This window comes from Rhinopithecus bieti, unplaced genomic scaffold, assembly GCF_001698545.2.
Source record: "Rhinopithecus bieti isolate Rb0 unplaced genomic scaffold, ASM169854v2 scaffold_35322, whole genome shotgun sequence".
Classification (NCBI taxonomy): Eukaryota; Metazoa; Chordata; class Mammalia; order Primates; family Cercopithecidae; genus Rhinopithecus; species Rhinopithecus bieti.
This window is the reverse complement of record NW_016815256.1, coordinates 860,080-875,557: the sequence shown is the minus strand read 5'-3', so window position 1 is coordinate 875,557 and position 15,478 is coordinate 860,080. Positions and strand designations below refer to the sequence as shown.

At 41.5% G+C, this 15,478-nt stretch overlaps 1 protein-coding gene across 1 annotated transcript in view; it reads right to left on the bottom strand.

Annotated features, from left to right (window-relative positions):
* Nucleotides 1-15,478, bottom strand: part of HADH (hydroxyacyl-CoA dehydrogenase) — a 45,606-nt gene that overhangs the window by 20,046 nt on the left and 10,082 nt on the right. Inside the window, exons 2-3 of the mRNA XM_017853072.1 lie at nucleotides 5,295-5,423; nucleotides 1,153-1,310 (exon numbers count right to left, since the gene is read on the bottom strand). Of these exons, the coding sequence (XP_017708561.1) occupies nucleotides 1,153-1,310; nucleotides 5,295-5,423 (287 nt within the window). The remainder of the gene's footprint in view (nucleotides 1-1,152; nucleotides 1,311-5,294; nucleotides 5,424-15,478) is intronic.

Below are 15,478 nucleotides of genomic sequence, written 5' to 3'. Positions count from 1 at the left end.
CAAGACCCACACACTTCAAGAAACATATAGGCCTGTCCCTGGATGGACCCCTCCAGGTTACCATGGGTAATTCTACCCTCATTTAGGACAAGGATCAGATCAGGGCAGCCCAAGCCTCGGAAGCAAACTGGGAGTGGGAGGATGAAGGAAAAACGAAACCATATTGGCTCTTCTTGAAACAGCTGAGGGGTAGGAGAGAGGGAGGTGGATGAACTTGGTTAGAGGATCCCTTCCTGGGAGAAGGCAATAAACAACAAGGGAAGTTTAAGGCCCAGGGAGGGATCCCTCAGAACCTGTCAAGAATGTCCAGGGGTCATGAACAGATATATTTCAAAAAAAGACATACAAGTGGTCAATAAACATATGAGAAAATGCTCAGCATCACTAATCAACAGAGAAATGGAAATTAAAACCACAATGAGTTTAGCACCTGATACCAGTCAGAATGGCTTTTATTAAAAAGTCAAAAACAACAGATGTTGGTGAGGATCTGGAGAAAAGGGAACCCATGCATGCTGCTAAGGCAATGTAAAGAACAACCTTTAAGGAAAACAGTATGGAGATTTCTCAAAAACTAAACATAGAACTACCATGCAATCCAGCAGCCCCACTATTGGGAATATATGCAAAGGAAAATAACTTATTCTATCAAAAAGATCCCTACACTCGTATGTTTACTGCAGCACTATTCACAACAGCAAAGACATGAAATCAACCTAAGTGTCCATCAATGGCTGATTAAAGAAAATGGGGCATATATACACCATGGAATACTACTCAGCTATAAAAAAGAATAAAATCATGTTTTTTGAAGCAACATGAACAGGAGTGAAGGCCATTATCTTAAGTGAAACAACTCAGTCAAATACCACATGTTCTCACATATAAGTGATAGCTACGTAACATATGGACATACAGAGGGAAATAACAGATACTGGAGACTCCAAAAGGTAGAGGGGTGGTGAGGGCTGAAAAATTACCTATTTGGGTATAGTATTCACTATGTGGGTGATGGGTATACTAAAAGCCCAGACTTCACCATTACACAACATATGCATGGAACAAAACTGTACTTGTACCCACAAATCTATAAAAACAAAAAATAAAATGAAAACAAAGTAAAAAAAAAAAAATTGTCCAGAGGTTACATACTCAGCAGCAAACTTGTCCAGCCTTTTGAAGAGCTCGTTTTTCACCTTCAGATTCTCCACGATGGCTTCCACCACCAAGTCTGTGCTGTGGACAACAGAGGCTGCATCCGTGCTGGTCACTATGCTGCTCAAGGTCTTCTCCACAAATTCACCGCCAGCCTAATGCAGTGGGAGGAAGAAGAGAACATTCACCGGGCTCACTGGAAATCAAGTTCTTAGCTCTGCTCCTCTTAGTAAACTGGGTGTTCAGAGCACCTGTACTGGCCCACCCTATCTGTTCTCAAAGTGTCCACGAAGCCTGTAATTTATCCTTCCACAGCTCCGCACCATCCACTAGTCTTGAGGTGGTGCTGACTATTCATCTCTAATAAAAGCAGAGACTAGCTCCTATTAGAGCAAGGGCAAGAGCCAGGGTAACAAAGCTGACTTAGCATTTATCAAATAATTATTGCCCGTCTTGTGCCTGAAACTGTTGTTTTCGAAACAAGCTAGACACAGCCTCTGCTGCCAAAGAGCCCGCAGTTTTCATTGTTTCCTCATTTTCCTCCTGTGACTCCAGGTTTCCACAGACCTCAAGAAGGACAGAATCGGAGATGGTGCCTCTATAAGCCGCCATTTTATTTCATGATGTAATTTGTCCCCAGGGCCATCAAAATAGTCATAATCAGCAAAGGCATTCAAAATCATCATGGAATAAGCAGCTAGATCTCAGCTGTTCTACAGAAATATTCTACTACCCACATTAAAAAAAGGGAAAAGAGGCAGGGCGCAAGCAGATCACGAGGTCAGCTAATTTTTTTGTATTTTTAGTAGCGACGGGGTCTCACCATGTTAGCCAGGATGGTCTCGATCCACCCACCTCGGCCTCCCAAAGTGCTGGGATTACAGGCATGAGCCTCCACGCCCGGCCTCTTTTCCCTTTTTTTTAAGGTGGCTAGTAGAATATTTCTGTAGAACAGCTGAGATCTAGCTGCCTAGCTACTCGGGAGGCTGAGGCAGGAGAATGGCGTGAACCCGGGAGGCGGAGCTTGCAGTGAGCTGAGATTGTGCCACTGCACTCCAGCCTGGGCCACAGAGCAAGACTCCATCTCAAAAACAAAAAAAAACAAAAAAAAAACAAAAAAAGGGAAAAGACACTCACAGGTAAAATTAATGTTATTTAACCCAATATATCTAAGATGCCATCACTTCAACAGGTAATCAATATTTAAAAACATTGAGATGTTTTATGTATTTTTTTCCCCTATTACAGCTTTAAAATCTAGTGTATATTTTACACTGAGAGCACATCTCTATCTAGACTAGCCACATTTCAAGCACTCAGTAGCCACTTGTGAGTAGCTATTATACTAGTGGTCAGTATAGAGCTAGATAAGCATAGTATGTCAACTAGGCAAAGTGAAACTGACACCTCCCTCCTCAGTAGTGTCCCTGGCAGAGGAGAGAAATCTCAGGAGTATAGACTTCTGAGGAGCAGCTAGCCAGAGCTGAGCAACTTGAGTACAGGGGCCATCCTTTTATCTTTAGGGTGTTGCTCAAAAACAGCCCAAGGAGACAATTAGCTGAAAGTTTGTAAACAAGGGGAAAATGCAGGCTATTTGGGTCAAGCTCACTCTGTCCTAGACTCCAATCCTCAGGCCACGGCTCTTATAATCTCATCTGTCTGGACCCTCCTCATAACACATCCCCTGTGTGGGGTCCCACTATGATTAAGAATATCAGGGACAGGTGGGCCGGGTGCGGTGGCTCACGCCTGTAATCCCAGCACTTTGGGAGGCCGCGACGGGTGGATCATGAGGTCAGGAGATCCAGACCATCCTGGATAACATGGTGAAACCCCGTGTCCACTAAAAATACAAAAAATTAGCCAGGCGTGGTAGCGGGCACCTGTAGTCCCAGTTACTCGAAAGGGTGAGGCAGGAGAATGGCGTGAACCTGGGAGGTGGAGCTTGCAGTGAGCCGAGATTGTGCAACTGCACTCCAGCCTGGGCTACAGAGCGAGGCTCCATCTCAAAAAAAAAGAATATAAGGGACAGGTGAGAGAATGGCTTGAGCCTAGGAATTCAAGGCTACAGTGAACTATGATCACGCCACTGCTCTCCAGCCTGGGCAGCAGAGCAAGACCACATTTCCAAAAAAAAAAAAAAAAAAAAAACCACAGTGAGATACTACTTCACACCTAAGACGACTACAATAAGAAACAAAACAAAACAAAACAAACAAACATGGAAAATAGCAAGTGTTGGCCAGGATGCGGGGAAATTGGAACCTTCGTACACTGCTGGTGGGAATGTAAAATAGTACAGTCACTACAGAAAACAATTTGGTGGTTCCTCAGAGAGCTAAATATAGGATTACCATACAACCCAGCAATTCTATTTACAGGTATATAACCCAAAGAATTAAAAACAGAGACTTCAAAACAATAGTATACCAATGTTCACTGCAGCATTATTCAAAATAGCCAAAAGGTGAAAACAACCCAATTCCATTAACAGATGAATGGGTGATATGGTTTGGCTCTGTGTCCCCACCCAGATCTCACCCTGAATTGTAATAATCCCCATATGCCATGGGATGGGCTCCATGGGGGGTGATTTATAAAGGACAGTTCCCCTGCACATGCTCTCTCTCTTGCCTGCTGCCATGTAAGACATGATTTTGTTCTTCCTTCACCTTCCACCATGATTGTGAGGCCTTCCCAGTCATGTGGAACTATGAGTCAATTAAACCTCTTTCCTTTACAAATTATCCAGTCTCAGACATGTCTTTATTAGCAATGTCAGAACAGACTAATACAATGGGTTAAAAAAAAAAGTGGTATAAATCCAATGGAATATTGAATTGGAATATGATAATAATCCAGTGGAATATTAAGCCATAAACAGGAATGAAGTTGGCTGGCGCGTGGTGGCTCACACCTGTAATCCTGGCACTTTGGGAGGCCGACGTGGGTGGATCACAAGGTCAAGAGACTGAAACCATCCTGGCCAACATGGTGAAACCTCGTCTCTACTAAAAATACAAAAATTAGCTGGGCGTGGTGGTGCACGCCTGTAATCCCAGCTACTTGGGAGGCTGAAGCAGGAGAATTGCTTGAACCCAGGAGTTGGAGGCTGCAGTGAGCTGAGACTATACCGCTGCACTCCAGCCTGGCGACAGAGCGAGATTCTGCCTCAGAAAAAAAAAAAAAAAATGAATGAAGTTGTGACACATGTTACAACATGGATGAACCTTGAAAACTTTATGCTAAGTGGAATAAGCCAGACACAGGACAAATATTGTATGAGTCCACCTACATGAAGTATGAATGTGCAGGCGTAATTAATGCTACTGAATTGTATAGTTTAAAATGGCAAATTTTATGTTATATATATTCTACCATAATAAAAAATTTTTTTAAAAGCATCTAGACATACCACCTTGGATAACTGAAGTGAGAAACAACAAATGCCCTATGCGTACTTTTCTCTGTCTGCATACAGCGAGAAATTCTATCCAAGCCCCAAGGAAATCAATCTTAAGCAACTTTAACAAGATGACAAAGGTAAATTAAAATTTGTTTAGGTGATTTGTGCTGTATTTCTAATTAAATGCAAACTCCTAAGTGAAAGTGCACCGAAAAAGCAGCATGGCCCTCAGTCACCGACTCCTTCTCATCCCACCATGCTGTTTTTTCCCAACCTCTACGGAGTTCCTCAAATTCTTCTATCTCTTCTGTCCTGGAAAGCAGAATTATTCACTCTTAGTTTCTATAAATACCATATTTATTATATCATTCTCTTAACTTGTAGTATAAAAATTATCTTCCCATTTCTTCTTCCATCCTTTTAGCAAAACAAGTGTTCTTCAATTCTAAATTCTCAGTGTTCTTCTAGAATGAGTTCACTACCTTTACAAGCTTTCTTCTCAACCTTAAATCCCACCCAACAAAATGGTTATTTACGTCTCCTGTTTTTAATCAGTACCCCCTGAATGTTTAGTAATTACGTTATTATATTGGTTTAAAGTTATGGAAAAGTGAGTTTTACACCAACAAACTGAAAAAAAAGAAAAAGAAAGCAAGCCAGAAATCCCCCATTGCCCTGCAAATGTAAAGCAATCAGACGACTTGTCTTAACGACATCAATAATAAGAAATTACCTTAGGATTTTCTGCAAACTTCTTCTTTGCCACTTTCCTAAGGCTTTCCTCAATTCCCTTTTTGGATTTTGCCAGAATGTCCTCTGTCTGGTCTACCAACACTACTGTGTGACCAGTTGCTGCAGCAACCTAGAGCAACAAAAGAACAATTTCTTTTTAAAAGAAAGAAAACATCACACACACACACATACACACACACACATACACACACACACACCCCACCCCAAAAAGCAGTGGCATTTCATATTCCACATGAATTCTACTATCATTCCATTCAAACTACTGAGTGAACATATATGATAAGTCAACATTAACTAAATGCACACTTCCTGCCAGGCACTCTTCTAAAACCTTTATATTGAATACAACAAATTCTCGAAACAACTGTCAAAGGTTAAGAAGCGCCCCTATGGTCACTCAATGGGTAGACAGCAGAGCTGGAATCTGAATCAAAGTCCTGAAGGCTACACTCTAGATACTTCTCTGTACTGATTCTAACACTGCAACTGTTCCATTCAGGGGCCACTAGCTACGTGTGGCTATTTAAATTAATTGGAATTAAGTAAAATTAAATATTCAGTTCCTCAGTGGCACTAGCCATATTTCAAAGTGCTTAGCAGCCTGTTCCCAGAGCACCTACTCCCAGCCACCATCCTTTTCTCCTTGGAGCTGGAGCCCCTCGTGCAGCTTGGCCTCTTGGCCCTTCCCTTCTGCAGCTCTTAAATCAGCAATAGGCAAGACTTCAAACTCTAATAATGGTGGCAAAAAGACTCCTGTCCCCAAGGGCTATTTGGTGACGAGACTCCCATGAAAATGAACTCTTTGGGATCAGCTAATTTAGGATGGGCAATTCCCTGCCTTCACCAAGCCACCCTGGCTGAGGGAGGAATCCTAGGGTACAGGGTATGTTTAGTGAAGCTGCCCAAGCTCACACACAGCCAGCTAAGCGCAGTCACAGTGAGTGACAAATCAATCCCTATTTCATCACTGTCTGGCAATAGCTTCAGCAAGGATCATGGAATAGGTATTGTGGCTAAAAGCAAACCATTGGGTCACCTTGATCACCTTACAGGCACGTGTATGTCAATCAGTTCAGGACAGAAGCAAGAGGACAGGCATGACCTAATACAATCATAAATGATGCAAGAGGACAGTAGAACTGAGATGCCCCTCAGGATCCGAGAAGCCCCCTGCAAAACCATTGCTTTGGAACCTCGATGACACCAACAGTGTGCAGGAGAGGGGCAAGTTATCTGGAATGAACCTGCCCAGAGAAGAACAAGGAGATGACAGAAATAGTCCCAAACCATGGTTGTGATATAAGATTTTTGAAGCCAGGCAACCAAAACTCAAAAGCAGAAAACCAATGAGTAAAAGAAACAGAAACAAAAGAGGAAAACCTAAAGGCAAAGATGTTCAAATCCCAAGGCAAGATTTCCAAAGAACAGTTTGGTAAGACAAGTTTTAAATGCAAGGTTATTTCAACTGCACTCATGGCTCCCTGAGAAAGCAGCACACGGTGGGCTCATGTCTGAGCCTGTGCACCCGTAGGCTGCATCAGCACTGTCTGGGAACCAAGGCATGAAAACGCTCCCAGGACCAAAAAGTCTGACAACCAGGACTGGGCAACTGGAACAACGGGGGATGAGTTATCTTGATACAAGGACAGAGGCAAGCAGGAAACCAGCCCATCAGCAGAAACATTCCACAGGCTGCAGGTAGGTAGCAAAGTAAAACAACGTCCCAAAAGCAAAACCCTCATCGATCCAAACCAAGGTTTTCCCCTAAGTGGCAATGGACCAAGGCCCATTTAGTCAACGATTCAAATCATCTGATGCAAATTTGAACCTCCAATTCAATAAACTGTAAAAAAGCAAGAGCAAATTTTGTGCAGAAAAGACTTAACATGGCAGGCCTGAGACTGCTATCCTTAGAAAAAGGCCTGTTAGCAAGGTTGGCCCTTGGCTGGCATCTGGAACTCAGATCTTTCAGGAGGGTTCTCAGCATTCCCTGGTAAGTATGCCTTGCTGTGCCTAGACTGTGTGTGCAAACAATGCAGTTTATGATGCATATCTGCTTTCCTTCTGAGTATGGAATTTTCAAACTTGCCAGGTAGGAGTGTTACATGACCAATCCCAACAAAAAACCTGGACACTCTAATGAGCTCTCCTGTGTTAACAGAAAAAACAAACTGTAAAATATTTTAAAGAGATTTATTCTGAGCCAGTGAGTGACGATGGCCCAGATAACAGTCTCAAGATGTCCTGAGAGAGAGTGCCAGAGGTGGGCTGGTGGTAACATCAGAAATCAATGCATAGAAAGTAAACATTGGTTCAGCCTAAACAGGTGGGATATCTTTAAGCTGGAGCTTACAAGTCATAGGTGGATTCAAAGATTTTCAGATTAGCAATTGGCTGAAAGAATTAAGCTTTGTCTCAAGACCTGAAGTCAGTACAAAAGAATGCTTAAACTAAGAAAAGGGAGTCTGCTGTCACACGATGGTATACAAGAAGTTGGAAAGTAAGCCACATTATAGTAGGTTAATTTTAAAAATCTGTTTAACAAGAGTATGGTTTGCAGGGCATGACTTAATACTTGCCTGGCATGACCTTAGGTCTTGTGTCTACAAAGAGTCTGTTCTGTCAGTCTTTTGGTCTCTATTTTACCGTTAATGCTGATCAGTTGTGCCTAAACTCCAAATGAGAGTTAGAATGAGGTGCCTCTGACCTCCCTTCCCATCATGGTTGGAAAGCTCAATTTTTCTTCCTACTTCAGTTTAAAGGCTGGAGCATTTTCTATAATTTCAGACTCTCCAAAATGCCTACACTTGCATACCTGGTCTAGTGAGAAGACAACAATTGTATGTTGTAAATGGTTATTCCTGGCAGACTTTTTTAAAATAATTCTTTTTACTTTAGCTTTTCTTTCCTTGATTATCTCACAAAGCTTCAGGAAAACACAAATGAAAACTTACAGTGTAGACATTTCACAGACATAGATAGAAAGGACACTCCTGCTTGAATGCAAAGTGCATATGGTTAGGTCTGAAAGGAGAAAATACAGGCAAACAAGAGAAATTTTAATTCTCCTTAAATTTTTCCATTTTATGGTAAATCTCTGTGATGCAGGTCACAATTTATTGTGTTGCAATAAACTACCACTATAGCATAACTTCAAGTGATTTCAAGTTATAGTAGCATTTTCATTTTACCCATGTGCAGAGATCAACCCAATCTAAAAGTGCAAGGTTCCCTGCCATCATTTCTTACAGTCATACCCTAGAGACACAAGGTCAGCAACTTCTAAGGGCAACCTCAAGTCTTAATCATCTTTACAAACCCCAGTGCCTGACCCATGACCCACAGTGAGCAATCAATGCATGAACAACATACAAACCTGATGCCTGGTACATATTAGATGCTTAACAAAATATCCACAGGATTATAGGTCCAATGTTCTTTGATTAATCTATCCACATGGAGTTGGTGTTCATTTCCTGCTGGTGCGTTAGTCTAAATGGGCCATCACAGAGATGGACTCAAGATATTAGGTAGGCTATTCCTTTCTCTCATTTGGACCATAAAAACTGAACAACTTTTATCCCAGACTGGTTCGAAAGGCTAAGACACTCTTAAGCATGGGTGAGCAGCCATAGGCCACCTGAAGGCCACATCATTTATTTCTGAATTATGAGTGCACTTGTCTTATTTCTTCTATGAGATCTCTAAGAGCTGAGACACCAACAGAAGTCAATCTCTACCTCCCCTCAGAAAGAAGCGTTTGAAAAGCCAAATGCAGCAAAAATAAGAGGTGCGACGTACTGAGCATCTACTATGTGCCAGGTTTATAATCTGCATTTTCCAAAATTATTTCTGATTAATCCAACAACCCTAATCCATTTTATAGATGAGGAAAACTGACGCTTAGAGAGGTTAAATAACGTGTCTAAGGCCCCAGGGCTACTAAGTGAAACTAATACACACCCTCAACAAGAATCCTTCAGCTTCAATCAAAGTCACAGTAATAGCAAAAATTACTTGATAAACAAGAGCACCTACCCAGACAAATGACAGTTTCCATGTCAGTATTATAGACTCAAAAGCAACACAGAACACCCTAACCCTTTTGTGGTTTTAGGACAGGGGTTCTCAAAGTGTAGGTCATGGACCAGCAGCAACAATCACCCAGGGACTTGTTAGAAATGCAAATTCTCAGACTCCACTCCAGACCCAATGCATCAAACTCTGAGTAGGGCCCAGTGAGCTGTGGTTTAGCAAGCCTTCCAAGTGATTCTGATGCTCACTAAGGTTTCAGAACCACTGCTCTAAGATCTGTGCTCCAATCTGGCACAGATTAGAAACAACTGGGAATATTTTAAAAGCCCAAAACCCAGGCCCCACCTATAGATATTTGAATTCCTCTAGCCTGGGGTGGTGCCTGGTCATTCCTATTTTTAAAAACACCCCCAGATGCTGAGCACTGCCCTAAAATAACCTGTTGGCCCTGATCCCTATCCCTGCCTACACCAGCCACTCCTGGGTTGCCATCTATCTCCTCAAACCACTGAGAAGCTCTAAACCAATTGAGTTCCAAAGTCTTCCTGTTGCTCTCTGAAAGTTCCAGATGCTATCCTGAAGATACTACTGGGAAGACTCCTCCCCTACACATTCCCCAAGGAAAGGTCAAGCCCCACCAGGCCTCCTGCCTGGGACTCTTCACATCAGGGTCTTGCTCCATCACTCTTACAAAAAGCTTGCTTCTTAATTCCTTTCTTGAAGGTCAAGCCCTGCACTTGCTTCCCTGATTGTTTGTTCCAGCCCCTTTCTCTGCAACAGTGCTCTTCTAGCCTTGACCTCTGGCCACACTTGCATGTACCATCCCCTGTACAGATCCTTGATGGTCACCTGCCTGCTCCTGGCTGACTAACCACCACCTTTGAGCTTTGATCCTCCTTTCTTCTCCCCAGGCCACAATGCTGAGAGAAAATCCTGAATCTCCTAGAGAAGAAATTCCTTGAAAGACTCCACAACCAACCGAAACCAGAGCCCACTGAGATTTGCCAGCCCTAGTACCAGCTCCCATAGAGAGTGCATTCCAAATGCCAGACACCAGGCCTATCCTATCTCATTTAATTTTATTTAACCAGTTCTCCAAGGTCAAATGTCAATTTTAACGAAGCGTCACTTTACAGTTATGTAGTTTGTTCTTTCGAAACAGACAATTATGATATTAAAATCTGGATTAAATGAGCATATGACTGTTTTTGATATTTGGAAGAGGAAAATTCATCACAGTTACCATTATGCCTATAACTAATTATTCTTCCAAAGAATCCGGACAACACACATTTACAATATAAATACTGTACTGACCATTGTGAGGCTCCATTCTTTAGCATTCGAAGTCCTAACAACAACATTATCAAGTGCCTGTAATTCCTCCATTCTCCCACCACTTTTCTTTCTTCAACTCATGGCAAAATGTTCTTGGAGGAGACACTGTGGCTTCACTTGCACAAATAATATGAACACAAATGCACATAAGGGCATGGGTATCTCAGATCTCATTATGCCTGGTACATTCAAATCATCCAGAATACATTTATATTAATTCTAGGATCATCCAAAAAGAGGCAAATTTTAAGATTTTGTTTAAGGTAAGTTTTAGATCCCCAGAGACCCTAGTTTGAAAAACAATGGCTTCCTCTAATCTTTTTGGCAACCATAAGATCAAATATTAAGAAAGAAGTATCTTGATTAGGAATATCCAATACAGACAATAAAGAAAGAAAGAAAAAAAGGTGTATATGGTAAGTTACAGTATCAAATAAACATTTAAACTGAATACAGTGCTTTCACTTAGTTTAACATTCCTTTTAGTACCACATAACACCCTGAACACTAGTTTAGGGGCATCTTACCTCTTTAACAATAGCCTACCAGCTGGGCTTTCAGCCTCCAAGCTCAGCTCTCCCAACCCTTAACAGATATTTGTCTCATCTTCTTAAAGTAAAACTCAAACATCATCCCCGCAGGGTCATGTTCCTTCCTCCAGCAGACACCCAGGTCTTGAAGTGTAGTAACTCCTAAGGCTGTCCTACACACATTCTTCAGCTGCTTTTTTTCGACCTTAAAAATCTCTTTTCTATCTAACTTCTTTCTTTCTTCATTCCTTTCTTGAAAGAATTATCCCTCATTGCTGCTGAAGCCAACCTCTTTCCTATGACAGATATGGAAGTTCATGATTATGATTTCCAGTTATTCCTCCTGAATAAAATCTGGAGTCCTTCAAGTGATTATTCATTCACAGCTTTTGGTTACATGTTGGTTTGGGGCTACAAACAGAACAAGAAGTGCTATGTTTCTCTTGAAAGCCAGGTAGATACACTGGAGTATACCACAACTTGGACAGCAAGGAAGCCTCTGCAGGGTAAAAAAATGCAGAGGTTAGAAAATGCTTCCCTTTGAATGATCAAAGGTTACAGACAAAAACACTTGGCTTCTCAGAGGTATGTGCTTTTGATCCTCTGCCCAAGACTTGTGCTCCCCTAGGGATGGACCAAAACTACCACTTACAGCACCACACTAGGCATGCCACTGCATTCATTCCTTCACTGACTACAGCCTATTGACTCAACACCTACCCTGTAAGGTGAACATAACAAAATCCCCTACTCTCAGAGAGCTTGCACTTCTCATAAATTATCCCCTCTGATTCTCATAACTGCCTTTGGGGAAGGCACATTATTCTGTCTACATGTGACAGGGAGCTCAAGCTGCCTGCTCACATGCCTTTCTTGACCCTGGAAGACATGGGGGTCTGAGGGCAATAGCCTGAAACAGCACCGAGACAGGCAAGGGCCAGACTCCAGAGCCTGTGTGCTAAGTGGGGAGATGGAAAACATTCCTTAACCTCAGCAGGCTGTCTCCTCATCTATAAAACAGGGGCAACAGAGTTGTTGGGATGGTTAAATGAGTTAATACAAGTCAAAAACCTGCAGTGGTGCCTGGCACATCACAATAGCTTGGGGTTTTTTGTTTCCTAGATTTAAAATCCCTTAATGGCTGAAATTGATTTGGTCTTTGTATCCCTTAGCACTTATCACATGCCTTGAACATGATAGCTGTTCAATAAAGAACTGCTAAATAACAAATGCTTAGGATGGTAGTAACCTGATTTGTAGTCTTCCCCAGCCACACCACACGTCTCCCTCCTCTGTGCTATCTCATGGCTCTGTGCCCTTGCTCATGTGGTCTCCTTTGCCAGACATGTCCTGCTCCCTCATTGCTAATTCATGGACTTCAACTCTTCATAATCTAATATGGACACCACATCTCCTTTAGTGAAACTTCTCCCAACCCTTAGTAGAGGTAATCACTTCTTCTTTGTGCCTCTAGTGATTTACAGATATAGCAGATCTTTTGTGCAGGAATACTGAAAGAAAATAACTGGGTGTGGAGCTGGTGTGAACCACCAATGGGTGCTCAGTTATGTAATGCCAGCCCAGTCCCCAGGATGTGAACAGAACAGAGAAATAAAGACTTAACTGGTTATAGACTGTTTCATATCATAAGAATCTCACTGATTTCAGAATAAAAGTTATTTACCAACCAGAGCATAGGAGAAATCCTAGAAGTGAAAGATGAATGATACACTTGAAATAGAAAAGCTAACCATACCAACCTTTTTTTCTTTAAAAAACTGATATGTAATAGCTGTACATATTTTTGGGGTACATGTGACATTTTGATACTTACCTAAAATGTGTAATGATCAAATCAGGGTAACTGGGATATCCAGTCATGTTATCTGAACACTTATCTTCTCTTTGCCAATATCAACTTTAGATGATGAAATCAAGATAGCACGGAGAGACCTTTTCAAAAGTGCTGTTGCATCATCCACTTCAGATTCGCAAGCTACTGTTACCACAAATCCCAATATAGGGTGGTTAGGCACACTCCTATCTGCAGGCCAACTAGTATTTCCGGTAAATACAAATTTCATAAACATAAAGGCAGTACAATGTATACATATATCTTTTTTTAACATAAGCTTTTTTAATGTCCCTTTTTCCTTAGCATAAGATACATATACACTCTATATGTCATATCACGTCTTAAGTATTTAGAAACCATACTTTAAGGCAAGGTATGTAAACTATTAAAACTTTCATCTGTTTCAGATCAAATCCCAGATATGACAGGTAGGCTGTCTGTGCCTTCATTACAATTAGTTGTTCATACCTGTACTTCTTCCACTAGACAGTAGGTTTCTCAAGAGCAGCAATCGCATCTTACTTTTCACCTGCCCAGATATCTAGCACAAGGGAGATATTTCATACTCATGAAATGAACACTTGAATGACAGAGCTATTTTTTCATAAGCCTCAATTTGTAAATTATTTTAGAAAAAAGTTCTCAAGAAGTCATGACTGGTTTTGTTGCTAGAAACCTTTATGACAAACTTTGTGTAAGCTTCAAGTTACTTTAAAATTATGAGAAATCACATTATTAGTTTGAAAAGGATAGTAAGAAAAAAAAGGAGCTAATAGCCAGAATTTTTAGTCAATTCCTGAGTGGAAAAAATGCTACAAAAGTCTCTCTCTGTTATTTTGGTGAGCAGATTAACTGCTTTCTAGTACTGGTGGTTGTGATGCTAGGTAAAAGGGGAAATGGAGGGCAGTTGCTATGTGTTGCCCAGTGCAAGATCAATATTCTTTAAGCGGTACCCAGCCCTGTGATTTCACAATGGATGTGTGCTTAATTCACTCCAACATGTGAATGTGTCTTATACCTTTCACCAAAGAGGCTGTACGTAAGGCCAGAGGCATGCCAACCCTGTGTCTGCACCTGTCTGTGAGGGGCACATGTGTGAATCAGAGATGGCCACAGACACACAAGCTCACTGCTCTCCAGTACAGGTTTCTTCTCTCTCACAGAAGGGAAACTAAGACACCTAGTTTCTCAACTACTTTAAGAGACTGGCAAAAGCATTTATTGTTTAATCAGGATCATCAGTTTTGAGAGAAGGCAACCCAGAAATCATTCAGTGAGGGACTTGCAAACATTTTAGCCATGGACACCTTTCTCCTTAAGAATGCATATTGAAGGCCAATATGTAAAACAAAGGTCAGAGAAGGAATCTTTGCCAACCTTCTGGGAGCCATTAAGGAGATTAATGAAATCTCTAATGTCCGTCACAGTATAATGTTAAAAACCTCTGATCTATTCATATCCATCAGGATGACTATTACTAAAAAAAAAAAAAAAAAAAAAAGGACAAAACAAAACAAGTGTTGGCAAGAACATGGAGAAACAGTAACCCCTTGTGTATTGCTGACGCACTGTAAAACGGTGCAGCTGCTGGGAAAACAGTACAGCAATTCATTAAAAATCATATACCCCAAAATATTGAAAACAGCTACTTGAACAGATATTTGTACAATCATGTTCAAGCAGCATTATTCACAATAACCAAAAACTGAAAGCAGCTCAAGTGTCCATTGATAGATGAATGGATAAACAAAATGTGGTCTATGCATACAATGGAATATTACTCAGCTGAAAAAGGAAGGGGATTCTGGCACATGCTACAACATGGATGAACCATGAAGATACTATGCTAAGTGAAATAGGCCTGTCACAAAAGGCAAACATTATATGATTCCACATATATGAAGTAACTAGAAGAGTTAAATTCATAGAAAAAAAGCAGAACAGTGGTTGCCAAGGGATGGGAGCTGGGAGAACGGGGAGTTGTTGTTTAATGGGTACAAAGTTTCAATTTTGCAAGATGAAAGGAATTCTGGAGATGGATAGAGCTGATGATTACACAACAATGTGAATGTATAAGGCCACTGAACTGTACCCTTAAAAATGGTTAAGAGGAGCTGGGCATGGTAGCTCACACCTGTAATCCCAGTACTTTGGGAGGCCGAGGCAGGTGGATCACCTGAGGTCAGGGGTTGGAGAGCAGCCTGTTCAACATGGCGGAATCTGGTCTCTACTAAAAATCAGTAAAATTAGCCGGGTGTGGTGGCAGGCACGTGTAATCCCAGCTACTCAGGAGGCTGATGCATGAGAATTGCTTGAACCCGGGAAACCCGGGAGGCAGAGGTTGCAATGAGCCAAAAATCATGCCACTGCACTCCAGCCTGATGACAGAATGAGACTCTGTCTCAA